General features: G+C 34.2%; 1 protein-coding gene across 5 annotated transcripts in view; it reads right to left on the minus strand.

Annotated features, from left to right (window-relative positions):
- LOC142979590 (dual 3',5'-cyclic-AMP and -GMP phosphodiesterase 11-like) overlaps positions 1 to 18,786 on the minus strand; it is a 217,211-nt gene that overhangs the window by 132,043 nt on the left and 66,382 nt on the right. For 2 of the 5 annotated variants that reach the window (XM_076124609.1, XM_076124606.1), the window contains exon 3: positions 394 to 435. The exons of the other annotated variants lie outside the window; for them this stretch is intronic. In XM_076124609.1, the coding sequence (XP_075980724.1) occupies positions 394 to 435 (42 nt within the window). The remainder of the gene's footprint in view (positions 1 to 393; positions 436 to 18,786) is intronic. 5 annotated transcript variants of the gene reach the window in all.

The following is an 18,786-nucleotide window of genomic DNA, read 5'->3' on the forward strand; positions in this document are numbered from 1 at the left end:
CGGACAATGAACAGAGAGGTCGAATGACGATTGACGAGACGCAGTACGCACTCACTCTTTTACATACCTACTGGAGCCGCGTGGTGTATGGAGACAGTTATCAACAGTAGACGCGATAGAGACGACCACGGGGACTAATGAATGAAGTCCGGAGAAGCTGCTGCGTCCAATACACAACGAATATAAATCTATGCTACGAACGGCACGTTCTTGTTTAAAACACAAACTATAAACAAATTTACCATTCATATTAAAATTAATGAGCTGGTCAACACTCGGTAGAACCACGTGAAACGGCGTAGATAATTAACATGCACGGAGTGTTGTTAAGATAAGATAAGATTTTATTGTCTTAATACAACAAGTTTTATGATTACAACAAATAATACTCACTAAAGTAAAATCCATTTGTTTCCTCGCATCTACGGAAATTACCTGAAATCAAAGGAAACTTGATAAACAAATGGTTGATAGATACTATCTGATTTTTATTGAAGCAATCGATTCGTTAATCTATTGTTTTACTTTGTTAGCACTAGGTAACAACACTGAACAATACCCCGAAGTTGTAATCTATGACATGACATAGCTTGCCCTTTCTATTATTCGTGAAAGTTTTCCACGACAGGCTTTTATAAAATGTTTCTGTATTCAAGTTGAGCAAAGCGGGGTCAACGTATTAGATCTCAACTCTGGGGATTTATTATCTTAGTCTATTTCTGTTGTGACCGATGATGTGAACTCGAATACATTCGATAGTACTAATTAAAAAAAACCTTGATGGATTCTTAACACTTAGGAAAGGTATTTATCAGTAACACAACATTAAGTAATATGATTTTTTTAATTTTTTATTTGGTATCAATAGTACCAAAAGATAGAGTATTGGAATAATATTGGACTACGTTTACAATCGTCAAACTTAATAGAACCAATATTATGTACATTCATTGCGTATTGCTTTCAAAGATTCCGAGAAGTGAGACAAAAAAGGTGTCTATTTTTGGTCACTTATTTCCATAATATCTCAGAGACACCTATTACTTACAAGGTATTTTCTTGAAACGTTCCTATTTACGACATTCGCCTTCAGAAATTGAATTTGAGCTTTCGTAAAATTCCATTTGTGTTTCGACACACGTCTGAAGATAAAAAAATGTGTTAGAAATTGATTTATACAGCGTCTGTGTTCGTTTTAATGTCACCTGCCAATTCATTTGTATGAGATAAAGAATTTATAGTAGCAAAACTCCGATGTACTTAACATTCAATAGATGTAGTGTCTGTGGCGTCACTTGAAGAACGTGATACCCGAAAGGGAAAGTTGTAATAAATGAAGGTGCCTAATAATGAGTGTGTCGAATTTCTTTAGTACTTCGTAACTCCTCTGTTAAAGGTTGCCAAGTACTAATTAAAGGACTGTTTGACTTTGATGACGAAACAGCTTCCGTGTTATGTTGCAATGTCCTCGTGACTACTAAGTTTTGAATTGTGATCCTCTTGGATACTAAGTATTATATTATGCCAATATTGGTACAATTTACTACGAAACTTTACTCCTCCCCTGTATGAATAGCTTATTCGAAACCTAACAACATCCCAAGTTTGGTTAAGCCAAAGTGTATTTTGGGTAGAGTTCAAAATTCGATTATTATAGAACGAAAGAAGCATTATACTGTCGTTATCATAAATTGTGTGGGTTGATCAAACACTACTTTTCACATTTATAGCAATTTTGTTCAAAGAATCATAAGCATGAGCAGTCAAACTTATGTTACATGAATATTTATTGCGCGTTCCAATATTTCGTTGTTCCTTTGGTTTCATATCTCGCACGTCTACGACAAACGTCATTACTCAATCAATATCAGATTTTGGGAGATATTCCTTTGGCATCGGGATTAAATTCTAGGCCGAAGGTATCAGAATCCTGGGATCTTAAGATTAAATTCTATAGATTGATACCCGTGATTTGGAATTTCCCTTATTATATTTGAAAGCGCCGTAAGCAAAGATAGGTGATATATCGTGTCAGACATAATGAACTTCAAAAGTAATAAAACAGTGTTTTATTGATGCCAAAGGATGAAAATGCTAAAGGAGTAGGTAAAAAAGTACAATTTCCTATAAAACTATGACAGAGACGAAAGTAAGAAGGTTATTGCAATGATAAAAATATTCACGATATTTTCCTGTGTAAGCAATCATTTATTTAGCATTTTTCCTTGATGAGTTTACGTCAATTTAAACAGTTATATCAAATAAAACATGCTTAATGAGCTATAGCAATAATAAATAATTTATATTTACTATGAGATCGTCCAACAGTTGACTATAATACGGTTTCAGGCACACTGGAATGATTGCAGTGGCATTTTAATAAATAATTCAACATTATTTTTTGCTTTCAACGTTCATATATCTACGGAAAACATAGTTTCCAACTTCGTTATAAATTCCTAACAGAAACAAATAGGGTTACTAGGGTCAGAAACATTATTAATACATAACTCTAGAGTTCAGTTTATACAGATTTATTAATACAAATCCAACAATAGCAAAACTTTAGACATGAATTTGAGTATAATAATAGAACTGGGGGTTAATAATAGGTGAATGTGAAGTTTATTTGAACAACGGACAAGTTTCTAACAATATTTATTTTGAAACTGATGATAGAAGTGTAATAGAATAATTACATTAAGTTAAGTGATTATGTAAGTATTAGAAATAACTGTCACTTGCTCTAACGGCGAAGGAAGGCACCATGATGAAACCTTGCATGCCTAAAATTTGTTTAACACATTTCATGCGAAGTTCCCAACACGCACTTGGCCAGCATGGTGGACTCGAGGACTAACCCCTCCCTCGTTCGGGAGGAAACATTTTCCCAGGAGTGGGACAGTAACGAGTTAAAAAAAGCTAAGTGATTATTATTAAACATCAGAAAAACGAGTATGAATCATACGATAAACTTAAACATACATTTTACCTATGGGCTACTACTACTATCAACTATAGATAACCGACTAGCTATTTAAATATAATTTATGCATGAAATTCTGATCAGCGCCTCTAGCGGGCGCCGTAAGAACCATTTTTGCAGTACGTCCAAAATGTCAAACTGATAATACCGAACATAGAGAATCGCGCTACAGTGTAGCTGAAACCTCAAACAATCCTAGGTAAAAAGCTGATTTAAATTCTCCTGTATAACTAAAGGGATATTTTAGTAGTAGTAGATAAATGAGATTATTCAAAGTTAGTACTTAGTTTGGTTCCTTTAAGGCTTTAAATCTTTTTTCCACTGAGTATTCTTATCACGTCAATTATAGGTTATCTAGGTTCATCCTTTCAGCACTCCTATTTGTGTTCTTGAATATCTTGGTAAACTTATTAAAAATAATAGAAAGGAAAGCATTTTTTTATATATAGTTTGTTATGCTAATGTAATTAACTCGTTATTTTTTGGCACAATAACATATATTGGTATTAAGTATCCAAAAGCGGTGATTTTATTAAAAATCGTATAGATTTTTAGACGTTTTCTGAATACATTATTAACTTTTACATCGCATTGAACAAATGCAAACATTATTTATAAAGATTCAATTTTATACATAACGCTTGAAATAACTTTACAAGAAAAAACACGCTTAAGTTAACAGAGGTTTTAGAAATTCTGAATATGAAAACAATTGAAGAATCTTATATCGAAAATTCTATTTGAAATACTTTTGTCAATAGCGAAGATTCGGTATTTGATTCTAATTTTCATTTCGAAAGTTATAATTCAAGTTTTTTAATACTTTTTTGCAGGCCTAGACAAAAAATCTTACTCGACCACAATCTACATGACCAATATTTTGAATAGTTGATGTATAAATATATCCTGAAATCAGTTTTTTCATACTAATTTAATGAACTAAATCTTATCCTATAGTTCTACCTTCATCAAATCGACAAAACAGTTTTAAATGAATTACATCACTCTATCTACGCCCTTAGCCAATTTTGGCAAACAGACTAACTGTGAATCAGTATTATTGGGTTTCAAAATTTAGGTCAATGCAATGTTTTAAAGAATGTATACGAAATTTACTTTTTTCGACCAATTCATCGCACTTGGGAGTAGTTGGGTGTGCCGATATAGTGCCAAGAGAGAAACAAACGCAGGTCCTGAATCTTTGGCAATGGTTGCGTCATTTATCATTCGCCCCTAGAATAGAGCCAAGCATGCTCTTGATTCTTATCTGAAATATATTACTGTTCTGTTCCAATATATGGGTGCAATATAAACTACGCAACCACGTAATACAGAGCCTTTTAGACTCCCAACCTTATATGCCTCGAGATATAAATATCTTCAACAAGAATTATTTAAGTCGAATACCGTTCGGGTAACCGCGAAATCTAAGCCATCGTTAGGCCCTAATACAACTCGACACCTCAGAAAAAGATTCATAATAAATTGTGGAGTAAAGTCCCAAGGATATTTAATAAGGGTCCGAAATAAATAACGACTATCCAGTCTAGTCATTTTACAAAAGGGATCTTGAAAGAGACGCCTTTAGAAATAATATCGTTTAAATAAATTAGTGTCATTTATCCGAGTTCTCCGACATGCGTCTTAGTTGGGACTTTAATAAATTATCGGCGATATTTTCTCAAGTTACATTATTTAAACTAGGGGACAGTTTTGATTGACTGCTGAAGTTTCAACACCGAGCGTAATTAGCCAGCGGAATATAACAGCTTTAGGAATTTCCCGACTATATCCTTTACTTGATTGAAACTTTTTACGAGTTTTTATTTCATCTAAATGGAACAAATTTATGGAGTTTTTGAAGACGCTTGTTAATTTTTAACTAAGTTGTAACTTTGTGTAAATATTGATCGACGACGTAAAGTTAAAGTTGTTCATGCATAGCTGTTTACTCAATGAACTTGTTTTGGACACTTAACTAATAGTTTGCGATTAATTTGGATACAGTTCAGTTCAAGTTGTTCTCATAGTTAAACATACATTTAATATTTATAATCGTTTATTCATAGTTCGAATAATATACGTACCGAAAACCGGTGCTTTGTTTTTTTTTTATAGAAAAAATTAATATTTGATTGGATAGAATCAACACGCAAGTGAAAATTCTGTGTGATACCTGCCGTGATACAAAAAAAGGTTTTCACGTTATGAATAATTCGTTTTATACACAGCACGAGAGAAAATATTCAAATATTTGTATTTCATTGTAGTGTGTATTTGCTGGTAAAACGTTGATAGGAAAAATAAATTTAAATAGACGATGAAATATTTTTATGGTTGCCTCTTTATTTCTAAGTAGAGAAGGTCCAGTTTCATTTTTCGTGACTTAAATCCTACTTTGGATTAAAACGAATTATCTTGGTAGGTAAAATGTTTAGTCATCTTTTGTGATTTGGAAAGCCTTGACTAGAAATCAAACATAGTGCACTAGTAATGCTCAAGGTTTTTAATTACAATACTTGAGTGTGTTTCATTGCTTAATCGTTAAAGATTGTGCAAAAGACAGTAGCGCCCTGTAAAATACTACATGTGACTTTTACAAACTCTGAAAGGAAATACAGACGTAATACCGTGTTAACCGCTTTGAAGTAATTTCAGTGAAAACGGTGGAAACGCGTTGATGTCACTTTCTGTGGCCATGAATTTGCAAATTTCGGCGCTTTGGATTACAATACATTTCTACGTTTAAATATATTCGCACGTGAATACGTTAATGCTTTCGAAAACGCAAGTTATGTTAAGGTAAATCCATTTCGTAAAACTAAAAATTCGTGGTAGTTACATAGATAAAAAGACCAGTGCCATAAATAAAATAAAAGCATAACAGGCCGATGCAAATTTCTCACGTAACTCTAACAACCCGTGTTTTCATACGTTGTATTGAATATCTGGCCTTTTCATTTTCACACCTGGCCGTTTATCCTATCTCCAATGCACGTACAAAAATACGCTTCCCGACCTACCCTCCGCTATTCTAAAACCTTGAGCTATAATTATAGAGTTCAATTTTGAATGACGTCGTCGGAAGGTTTCCAAGCACAAACCGGATGTGAAATTTTCCACAGCAGCTCCAGGATCGTTCGGAATTGGCGGGATTCGTTCATTCACTAATGTATTTTTGGCCTGCCGTTTGGGTTAGGAATGGTGTCATCGCCACGCATGTGGGATTGTGGGTTGGCGACCCCTGTAGCAATGCAAACAAACAGCTGATCGATATCGCCGCTGCGATGAAATCGTGTCCCAACAAGCAAAAGCTGAGTAGTCACACGATCGTTGACACTGATACACTAAAACTGTTGCTACTGATCATGACATCAAGCAAAACAACGTTCTATTCTTATAACCGTAACGTGCACTTTACCTTGGCTACGCGTTGATGTAAACCTGTAGCGACCTAGGGCAAGGATCACGTTATCAAAACGTTGATCGGCTAAAACCAGTAAGTACGTCCACGCTCATGAAAACTTTTCACAACGGTTTCTGTACAATAATTAAGTAAATGTTGTAGTAATTCTAAAAGGGCTACATATTTAGAAAGGTCAGGCCTTTATACTTTTTATTATGAATAAATTAGGCGTGCAGAAATGCCAACTAGCCGTTACATCTATTCATGAGACCATACAAACATAAATTGTGTTGTACGACCCAGCTTTGCCCGTCACGAAGGGTAGCTTGTTTATATTCAAAGAATATAACAACACCGCGGCTTAAATGGATTTTCTTTTATATATAAAATGTACGAATGGTTCATTTTAAAGAGAGTAATATAAAATATCTACACGAGACTTGAACAGTATGGAAGCTTTTTGTACTTGTCGAAATGATCTTCTTACGAAAGGCAATTTATTTCATGTATAAGAATACTAAGTATAAAAGCATTTCTTTGTGTTATGACGAGTACAGTTTGCAATAAGATTCTATTCGAATATCCATCTTACATTTCTCGTATCAAAGTCACGTCTACGAATGAAATAAAAAGTTTGGGATATATCCGATTACGATACAAAACCACGTCACAATTCTGACAATGATAATTACAGGTATATCCTTCGAAGAGTTTCCATTACGTTTACTCTATTTCTCAAAACGAAACACGAAATTCGCTTCGTAATTCCGCACGAGCAAAAAACAATCCACTATCTCTGATCCTTGTAACATTTTAGCCAAACACTAAAGCTGAAACGGTAACCACAGTACACCACTTGAATTATACACAGCTCCGTTGTTTAACCCTCGACGGATTAATCACGAAATACCTCTGTATTTTACCTTAGGTTTCTCGGATAGGGTTACAATAATGACGGGTACTCCGTGAATTGCTCACACAGTTACAGTCCGGTTGGTGGGAATATTAATTATTAATTTAGCAAAATTGGAAATTGTCTGTCAATCTTGTCGTTATTTATCTTTGTTGCGTATGTTATATTTCTCTACCAACAAATATATCTCATAAAGCGGCATTGTGTTAAAAATTGGTGAAGAAAATATCAGTTGCGTACGGGTGCAACAATTGCGAAAGTGCGTAATTGTACGATTTACATTTCTAAGGTAGTTCTTTACTTGGTATAGAATAGTGAAGAAAGCTTTAAAAGAAAAAGAAAAAGCAGGTCAATGTATACCCCATAACGGCGAAATAAAGTATAACAATGCGTGGCTCGTATTAACTGCTTTTTCTCCAGACACATGGACGAAATCACGGACAAAAGCTAGTGTTTAATATTACTGTCTGGAATATCTCACAGTTTTGGATGTAGGCCGACTGAAAGGTCTAAAAATAGAAAGGGTAGTGTTGTCTGCGTGGGTGTCATTCGAGAGATGGGAAACACCGTCTATACATCCTCTTTTCAGTTAAAAATTGTAATGTGGGAAAGTGGTATTTTTCAACGCGTATTATTTTTAGGTGTATTTTTAGCGGAGTATTAAATCAGCAGTTGAAGTCTGTGGTATAATATTCTTCATTAATTTGTACTTGTATATTATAAAATAGGATTTTCCTGTATAAGATACGTGTTACTTTTCGAGATAATAATCGTGAAACTCGTTTTTTCTGCACGTTATGTAATAGTCGTTGTTGTAGTAGGGTTTTAATTATTCTGAAGTATGATATTAACTAGTTCTGTGGGAACTGATAACGTTTTAAACTACCTTATTTTCATACTTAATACAATTATCATTATTAGGTATATAAGTGTATTTTTCAACATGGCCTTATTTTTATATTGTGTAGTATTTTGAAGAACAGTATCCTTCGAAATACTAAAACTTCAATCACGCTGAAAACTTTAATAATGAACAAATAATAATTGTAAGTTATAAACAGGGCAATCAAACGACTCATTCAAGTACGCATCATAAATGATATTGTGCAACACCTATTGTACAGTATTATGTATATTGCACAATATCATAAATAGCACAGATAACATCAACGTGTATTTCAAAAAAACTTAGAACTCAACTAGCAATCACTAAAGTCTTCAAGATCTGCAATTTTATGTTGAAAGATAGCGCTACTGGTTTCGAGAATCCGGACACATTTTGAACAGGAGCATAATAACAACATTATATAATTATGAATAGTAAACAAATCTCACTCTCGCCATATTTATACACGAATGCTGAAGATCTAGAAGCGAGTGTTTGGTTTGGATGCGTCGCCGGTGTTGGTACCTACGTCATTGGAATTAACCGTAACAAACATAAACAAAGACTCCACGCGACCGCCACGTGCTCTTCCATAATATTTCGTTTATCTGCTGAACCAATCATGTGTGATATAATTCTGAGTCATCGCAAATTCGGCCACCTTCCGTCTGGCCGCAGATTTATGGTCACGTCTGTAGCTCGATTCTCCACTATCGACTTCTCAACGACTACCGATAACCCGCTAGCCAACGAAAAATTTTGCACGAAATTTGATCAGCGCCTATAGCGGGCCGTGTGGGAACTATTTTAGCAGTACATTTTAAATATCGATACTCGACAGTAATGACTGTAGAGAATTGTGGTACTGATTGACTCTTATCTAGAGTACCGACAAGACACTTTTATTTTTATTCATCCATAGTATCTAACGAATAATAAATTATACTTTAGAAATTAGACCTGCGCGGTTCTTCTCTCTTGTTATTTGGGTACAATGAAAAGCTGAGGGTCAATACCGACTACCGTATAGTAAAACTGAACTGTACCCTGCTTAGTTACATACGCTAGCTATTTATTAAGAACTACATTTTATGTATTGTTTGAAAATAACGTATCTAGTCTATTCATGAAAATTAGGTTTTCGACTATCATCATATACATTAATTAATAAACATCCATAGTGTGGTCTATAGTAATAGGAGTATATTTGAAAACTTCCGTCGTTCAAGAAATATATTCGAACTATTACAAAAAAATACTCATACACGTGTTCTATGTGAAACATGTCGCAATAACGATTACATAAGTGCTTTGAACCACGTAAATTGACGAAGTAGCTGTTACGCTATAAAGTGCGATTTATCACAGATCGGCCTCCACGTGTAACGGACTCTGTGACGAATTTGCTGTTATTGTATTACATCTATGGGTTCAGTTACAGTGTTATAACGATGGGCTTTAATGGCCAGTAGAGACGTGGTAGGACGAGGTGGGAAGATTGTAAGATAGTCTCATACTACTAGCAGTTGAATGAGGTAGAAAAATGCAATTAGGTAGCATATAGGTATAGGTCTGTAATCCATTAACAATATCGGGTTTGCTTGTTAGCGAATGATTAATAGATACATGTAGGTACTAAACATACTCGTAAGACTATCTAGGTTAGTTCTGTTTTACTAAAAGTTATTGCTGATATGTATACGTTTTTGTAAAAACCTGAACTACCCACAGTAAATCATGTGAACCAATTAATAAAAATTTAGAATTTTCTGCAACCTCCTTTAATTTCTTTCCTCTAACATCAACTAATCGGAAAATTTTAGCCCCTTTAAAATAGATTAAAAAAACGAAGGTCTTTTTAGAAACACTATAGAGCTTTATAAACTGAAAGAAAACTAGAGCATTTTCTCAAAAGGCAAGCTTTTGAAGCTTGGAAATACAATATTATACATGGCTGTCCAATTTATCAAAGGATACGTTACAGTAAACGATATAAGTATTGACATACAAGGACAGCCGATATATTGTTATAACAATCTCTAGGTCAGACAATATCGAGTTGCTCTAGAAAAATAAACGTAATACGAATTACCTACTTAGCCGATTGAAGAAGGCTGCATGACAAAAGCAATCATACATCTTGCCCGGAACAATAAAAAAATAAGAGAAGAATAACTCGGATAGAGTGGCCTGTAATTATTATAGAAGGCACCCTTACATATGTGGAAGTAAAACTGTTACCCTCTTATTCATAAACACACTATAGACCAATTTTAGTTAAAAGACTACTATAATATATTTTCTCTCTTTCATTTCGCTTAGGAGTGAAAGAAATATAACCTAATATAAGTCTTTCATAACTTCATAAAACCTTAAAATGCCTAACGTTTCGGCGCCGAAACGTTAGGCATTTTAAGGTAAAATGCGTGTTCGCGTTAATTTGCGTATTTTATTATACATTACATATAATGTCTCTGAATTCTGCCTAATATTTTAGCTTTATTCGAAAATAATAAATATAAGACAAGAAAGTAATCATATTGACGCTGAATATCGAATAACATAGGTCTCGGGGCTAACCGTCGTCAAATCAACGTCACTTAAGGCACCTAATATGACATGGACATATCACCGGCCTATGGAAATACGATGCTCATTAATACATCGATATGGCAGAATTGCCTTACTACCAAAGAACTAGTTCATAAATGCTAAGCCAGACTCCCAAAGAAGAAATTATTGTAATATTGCAAATGTATACCGCGTTTGGTTTTTAACAAGCCAAAATACGTTCTCATACACAACTTTTCTTTTAATGACAACCAACGCACTAAGAATTGCTCTCGAGTCGCGGGGACTTTTATAAACATAGAAACAACGGACATAAAGTATAACCAGACCCGAAAAAAATTTTTGTGGATCGCACAAATAATTATTCCGTGTGGGAATCGAACCCACGATCTCCCGGCGCAATGGTAACGGCGTGGCGACTACTGCGCCACGGAGGCAGTTTTATATGATCCAGTTGAGACTAAGAAAAACCGGGAGATGCTGCTGCAGTTATAGGCTAATAGGGAAATACCTGTTCTGTCGTCTCCAAGCACAAGAGTGAGTACAAACATCTGGACGGACTTACATCGACCTTGAAGAAGATTACTGAACTCCAGATAACAAATGTTCAACGTTTTGCAACATTGCATTTGATTTCAACACACTTTTTTTATAGATTCCATAAAAAATATTCCATTCAGCAGCCGGTGACTATCGAGTTAATACTCTTATTGCAATGCTCATTGTTGCGCAATACTTACCTAAAACGTTTTGTATCCTTTACTTAAATGACATCACTCACTCACGTTCTGCAAAGCTATTTTCTACCACTATCGATTATCCACAACTAGCTAGCTATCAATTTTGTATAAAAACCTGATCAACGCCCTCAGCGGGTGTCGTAGGAACTAATTCTTCGGTACATTTTAATGTCAAACTCAACAGTACCGATTGGAGAAAACTGCGCTGCTGAAGTACAAGAGATAGCAATAAAGCAGTGGATAGTTCAGAGGAATTATTAGCTTTCCAACAAAACAACAAGTTCATAACTTTGTAAGTAATTTGAATTTCTCAAGACAGCGTTGGTAATCGTTCTGTCGTCACTAGGGTAACCAATGTTACTATACTATTTGTTTTCATCAATAGCATAATAAAGGCATAATCGTCCTAGTAGAGCAACATGTAACTATGTCTAAAAAGTGCGTTTTGTTATAAATGTTACTGTAAAAGCCCGAACTGTGGTAAATCCTAAGATTTTCCGGTAAAACCTAAGATTTACCAAATCTCAATGGTAAAAGTCCGAACAAGCCAGAGTTTAAAAACTATGTTACGATATATAAAAAAATCCTCCTTCATGACTATGTTTATAACTATTTCACGGTATAATTATATACTGTGACATAGTTATAAAGAAGGAGTTTTGGGCATAGCGACATGGGTAGGTTAGGTTAGAAGGCTAAGGTGGGAGCGAGCGAAGCGAAGCTCCCACCTTAGCCTTCGTGGTTATTTTTTTTTGACCACCCAGAAGGAGGAGCCCCGCGAAGCGGGGCTCCGGCGACATCTCGATATCGTCAAGTGAATATAGGTAAAAGTTCGAAATAAAAGAATTGTTCGGACTTTTACCATTGCGAGTTGGTAAATCTTAGGTTATACCGGAAAATCTTAGGATTTACCACCGTTCGGGCTTTTACAGTAACATAAACACATGCAAAATTTCGGAAAATTCAAATTTTCATGACATGCAGCTCTAGGAGCCATTGGACGACGCTTTAAAGTTACACCATGCCTTTCCTTTTATATGTAGGTACTTATCTTGATTAGTAATGTCGGTGTATAAACTACTACTATGTATATGCTCCCATTGGTAAAAGCCAATTTTATCGACATTTTAGCGATTCATTTCACGATCATTCGAGGTTGAATACTTATGGTAAAAGACTTTTCACTAATCAATTTGATTTAATCAGACACAGAGTCTAGGCGTCCCTGTACACTAATGATTGAATGCTAGGTTCCCTCCTTAACTCTATCTTTATTACATTATCTTTGCATCAAAAACGGTCCATCAAAAAGGAACATCGCTTTGTTCTAGAGGGTACACTGTACAGTAATATTAAAAAAGCAATTCAGTTTTTCATTAAAATGCATCAAGAACATGGTTATAACAAAATGTTTATGATGTCCAGTCACGAAAATGTGAATGAAAAAGTTAGCTTTTCGCTACAAAGAATAATACTGTCTAGACTAGTTTTTATCTTCATATCTGTATACTATATTTATCAGTATAATGATATCGCTATGTTTGGTAATAAAACGATTACAATGGACATTTAAAGAAGTTGCATAACGATGTCAATATGACATGCCTACTATATTAATATTGACGCTATGTTATATGTCCGACAGGTAATGTATCCGACTGCAGGCCAGGTCCAAGGTTCGATTTCCAGGTTAGGTCTTTTCTAATTTGTATTACAATATTTCTCAATGAGAGCTGCAGTGACAGTAAGCTCGCCCCTAACAGATGTGACTAACATTGTTACATCACATACACCTTTGGGTACAGACGGTATATAGGTCTATTACATAAGACACATTTTTTAAAGGTTTTAATCGCAAGTTTGCTATTTATATGCTACGTACGTATGTAAGAAAGTTATTATAGAAGTAACTTACATAAAGGACTACCATATTTTCCTTCATTATCCCATATGTACATAGAATCATTGCTTCGTGAAACAATCTATATACATATAGTTAAATATAGACAAATGCATTGATCAAATAACTTGGCCCGTACATTGCATCAGTATCTGTTTGTTGAACTTTGTTGGCGTTGAAAGTAGCTGGCAAAGCGCGAGCTTCGTTCAGCAAATATTTGCATAGCTATCTCGCTCTGATTTTTGATGACCTATGATTCTCTAAATATAAATATAGGCACAAACTTTGGCCGGTGAGCTGCATTTTATCATGACTCATTTGTAATAGAACAACCCTTTTTCGTGAAACTCACCTATCTATTTAATTATGTATATAAATACCCTTACTGTGTTACAAATAAAAGTCGTGTAACTTTTAATTAGTTCTACAGTGTCAGTGGTTTGTCACTTTTTATCAATTTCGAAATTGTTTATGAGTGATAAAGCCTGAAAGAAAAAACTTCATGCCTAATATAACCTAACACGATGTTAATTAAATAAGCAATTTTTGCAAAGTTTTGTACCGTGAGATGCCTCCTTTTCAAAAATACACAAAAAAAATCTCTTTTAAATAATGACTTGTCACTAAATTTTTTATTTCTTTGTTACTTCAGCTTGCAACTGGTAAGTAGAGTACATTTATTCATATAAAAATAGTAATCCAAAACAATGTCCAGCGGTCGTCATGACCCGTTTCAACGTCACATGTCTAGTAGAGTAATTACATTATATTTATTAACTCTTTACTTAATAAGAACAAAATAAATACCGCTGAAGGCTTTGGATGAAAAGATAATTGTATTATACATTAGGTTAAATACTAGATTTAGTGGAGTTAGAAATAAATATTGCTATCGTGCAAAATGTTTTAGAAACTGCAAAAACAAATGCGTATTTTGTCATACATTTGATAAAATAGTTGATTTCCCATAATTTTTTTTGATAGCTATTCTTAACAATAGGTACCTGTTACGTGTTTGCATTCAGCAACAAAGATTAACTCAAAGTTAAGGAGAGTGTACAAAGTCAAAACGCAAAAACAAGTATCAAGACTACTTTGCTAAACAGAAAAACCCGTTTAAAAGGAAGCCGCAAACAAAGAGAATACTGTCATAGGTGCAAAACTCAAAGCGACTTCCACTCTCACCGTGTAATAGAGGAGAGATGTACAGACATGAGCATACATAATAGTCACATTCGTACAACAGGAATAGCTACGGTGTAGATCAAATTAGAAGGAACACAGACAAGAAAAGCTACGGTATATTTCATATTCAAAATCACGTTGAAGCCACCACCTGAAAAGTTTTAAGGGAACTGTATATTCTGTATAACTTCTGTGTCATCACATCTTATTTAGAAGTAATAATTACAGCGATTTGAATCACAATTTGCATAGGAAATACGCCAAATATTTCCATGAAGAAATTGCTTAAGCATTCGAAACACGAAACACAAACACTGAATCATAATCGCGCGAGAAAAGTGCGCTTCAGTTGTTTGACCACGGAAAGTTGGCAAAAGTTGAAAATTAATCGAAGTTGTGACCGAGCTCGAATAATTTAGTGAAACAATGTGCTGTTGGCTAATTCGCATAGTTCGCGCCAGATACGGCCGATTAACGAAACCAATTTTCCCGAAGTAACTGCGTTTTACAGCATATATGTACTGAAAATGCCATTATACGAGTATATTGCAGTGCAACTTCTTAACGCGTGGTAACGTATAAGTTTGGACGGATTTATAATCGAATAATATTCCGAAGCCGATATTTTCTCTGGAAGTACACATCTTAATTCAAATAAGCTTTAAAATCATGTATTATTCAATCAAAATTAAACCAAATAATACAATAAATAATACTATCAATTTATTTCAAAAGCTGTGAACGTGAAAAGTTTAACAATTCTGGTATTAGCGAGTTATTTACTCATACAACAAAGAATTAAAAACATTGAACCAATTTTGTTTTACTGCCGGAAACTACTACAAAATTAACATGTTTTGTTAATAACAGTTCTGTTTGCAATGCGCACATTAAAATAAAATGTTTAGAGGCTGTACAAATTGTTGTAAAACATAAAAAGTTGGCAGCTTTTTAAAACTTTGTTGTAATTTTAAAAACAGAACTTTTATGACATTATATATTTTTTTATCACCATTAGGTTTTTCGTAATGGAGAAAAATGGCTTTACACGAATATACTGGCCAGTATCTCTGTGGAAAGTGGCAAGGTTTTAGCTGAATTAATTTATAGCCCCTTGGCTGCAGTGTTGCCAATAAAAACGTCATAAACGCGAAATCCTCCGGTCCTGACCTAGCTATTACTAAGACCTCGAAGATGCTATTAACAAACCCACATATCCTCAACACACCCATTTGCAACAAGAAACGTCACTTTCGCGAGTATAGGAACATAGTTATAACTTTTGCAATGTTATATTATATTAGTGTTTTATGTTAAAATAAATAAGTTTGCTATCAATCGCTTTTTAAGTATATAAAACACTTTCTTTTCTAAACCGTTGTACATTCTAAATGTTTTAAAAGGCATTTTGCCAAAAATCTTTTGCTATAAATACATAAATTATAAATCATCTGACCGATGTATTATTCATATTTAATAGCGACATTTTAATATGACATTTACTTCGAACACGTGTGTACTTCTAGTCATTATAGGGCAGACCCTGATCTGTTAATATAGGTACCTACTACATCCTATTAGTAGTAGTATTTACTGAAGAAACTACAATAGGAAAATGTACAGTGCCGAATATTATATAATAGTGTCTTTTTTACACGGCCTAACTTTAGCAGCTTGCACGGTTGTAGCTGCAATTTTACTCTTAAGTTAAACAAAAAAAACATGCAAAAATCGGCTGAATTTCTGCATTCTCGTCTACCATACCTTAATATTTATTCCACAATTCCCAAAAGAACTTAAAAACATACAACTGATTGAATCCCACCCACGCAGTTAGCATTCCGGGTATTGTAAAACTTTTTTTGTTTATATGACACCTACATTTTTTGTCAGAACTGAATTAGTTATTTGTTTACATGACACGGATCATCTGGGTACTCCCACGCGAAGCGATATATTTCAAAATGCGTTAGACTGCTGGTCGATTCAACTGAAACGATTATTCTTCGAAAGATTTGATCGGATGAATGTTCTGTAAACAATGGATGTGTTTGCGATATGTATCGCTTTAAACGAGCACCTACACGTTGAAACATCGAATAAATATACGGAACGGGAGATTGTTTCACCAGATTACAACTTATTCCGCCTACTGACTGATAAACGTTATTAGAAAGTTGCACCAAGCTAAAAGCTGAATGGAATTGTTAAATTTCTATTGAAAGGACCGCGATATACAAAATGGTCAATAGCGGAAAAGACCGCGTGTTGTAAACAGACAGTAGGGTAGAATTACAGAAAGACGAAAGATTTTTTCGTTGAATTAACGTAAACCTCTTGGTGTTAAGTGTGTTAACATATACGACGTAAAAGCTAGTAATGTAACCAAAATGCAGTTTCGGAGAATTTTCAAGACCGCAATTCCAGTTTAAGCTAGAGCATTTAAATATGATTGTACTGTAAATAATGTTTCTTTGTTCGTGGTATTGTCCGTATCTGTAAAAGGCTGCTCCTTTTGCTTTTTGGTCTTTACAATTCTCACTCCACGTATTTTTATAGAACTTTTGTACAATTTCATTTTTATTATTTTGATAATGTACAAAGTTTACTGCCATAACTTTTGACTTTAAAGCTTGTTGTGTATATAGTATTATTTTTTATTATTTTTTAATATATTAGCATTGCATTCTCTACATTATTAACTGTTGAACCGATTTTGTGATGAATCCCGAGCAACATTTTCTTAATAAATATCAGAAGCAAGTATATTAAGGTAAAGCCAGTTATACTTATTTCTATTGTGCCACTATCTCCACACGTATATTCAGCAGACCAGAAAATGGTTATGTGTAAAGCTGTTAACTTTAGTAGCCAAAATTTATTATTATGAGCTTGCCGTGCTAGCTTTGTTTGGATAATTAGTTATTTACGTATTTATAGTTTATGTGGTATCATAAACTGCTACCGTCCAGAGATATATTGACGTAATAATTTGCAGCGAACGTTTTAATCCATTAGTTTTAGTGTCGGAACTAATATATGTTCTAGCACAAATAGATATACTAAACTCCTATATTTAAAGTAGGATACAAAAATAATTTAAGATTATCCACATCTATACTGCTTTTGGCACTAACTATCTAACTTAATACGGTCTGCTTTTGTAAATAAGTAATTCAAGTTAAAAAATACAACACAAAAACCTTTTCACCTCGAATACGTTCTACACGAGCAATAATGAAAACATCATTAAACAATCAGAGATACACGAAAAATGTATTAAAATAAACGTGGAAAACCATCGTTGAAAATGTAAAAACATTTCAAGCGTAAAAGGCTACTCGCAGCCCAGAGGCCTTTATTTATTACGAACTTGAACTTCGAGGCCCAAGGCCACACCAAAAATAGGAAAAACCTAGAGGATGATGAATTGAATCGAGATTATCATAATGCCGTCGCACTCCATTCCCGCGGGAACAAAACCCCGTCGGTCTATTGTGCGTACGATACGGATAATTTATTATACCCACTAGTTTTCTCCTCCTCCATCTGGACAACAATTAATCATTACAACCTAAGAAATTAATTATAAACGTTTCCATGAAAACAAATGTCTGGCGGTTGGCGTTTGGAAATGAAAATTCATTAGATGCTACACAGCATTTACGGAGTTGAACGTAGGTTGGAGGAAAAACGGATGTGTGATAAATTTTGCCGACCAACATAAATTATGAACAGGAGCATCTTAAGCAAATTTCTCCTTAACACGCGAATAAGTGATCTCATAAACAATTCCCTTAAGTAATACGCCCGTCAGTCTCATATAAAAAGTAAAACAAGTTATATGTTTATATTAATATGAAAACAGCTTTAGAGGTTATATTGTAGCTGCAGTAGACTCATTAGAATGATACAAGTTTTAGTAAGTTTTTCTTTTCTTTTGTAAATTATTCATGTCGAACATTATACTTGATATGTATTTATTACAGAAAATTTAAGCACGAGTATGGCATAATATCATTAACACTTCAAGAACTGGTATCAGACCTCCACAACTGAGGAAAATCAATTCACAACACACTTCGAATCCCATTACCGTAACATTAAATAGTGGAAAATAAAACTATAGAATTTGTTCCACTTCTGTAAAACAGTGGTATCGCCGTAATGCATTTAAATGAATTAACCCAAAACGTAAG

The sequence above is a fragment of the Anticarsia gemmatalis genome, chromosome 16 (genome assembly GCF_050436995.1).
Source record: "Anticarsia gemmatalis isolate Benzon Research Colony breed Stoneville strain chromosome 16, ilAntGemm2 primary, whole genome shotgun sequence".
Lineage (NCBI taxonomy): Eukaryota > Metazoa > Arthropoda > Insecta > Lepidoptera > Erebidae > Anticarsia > Anticarsia gemmatalis.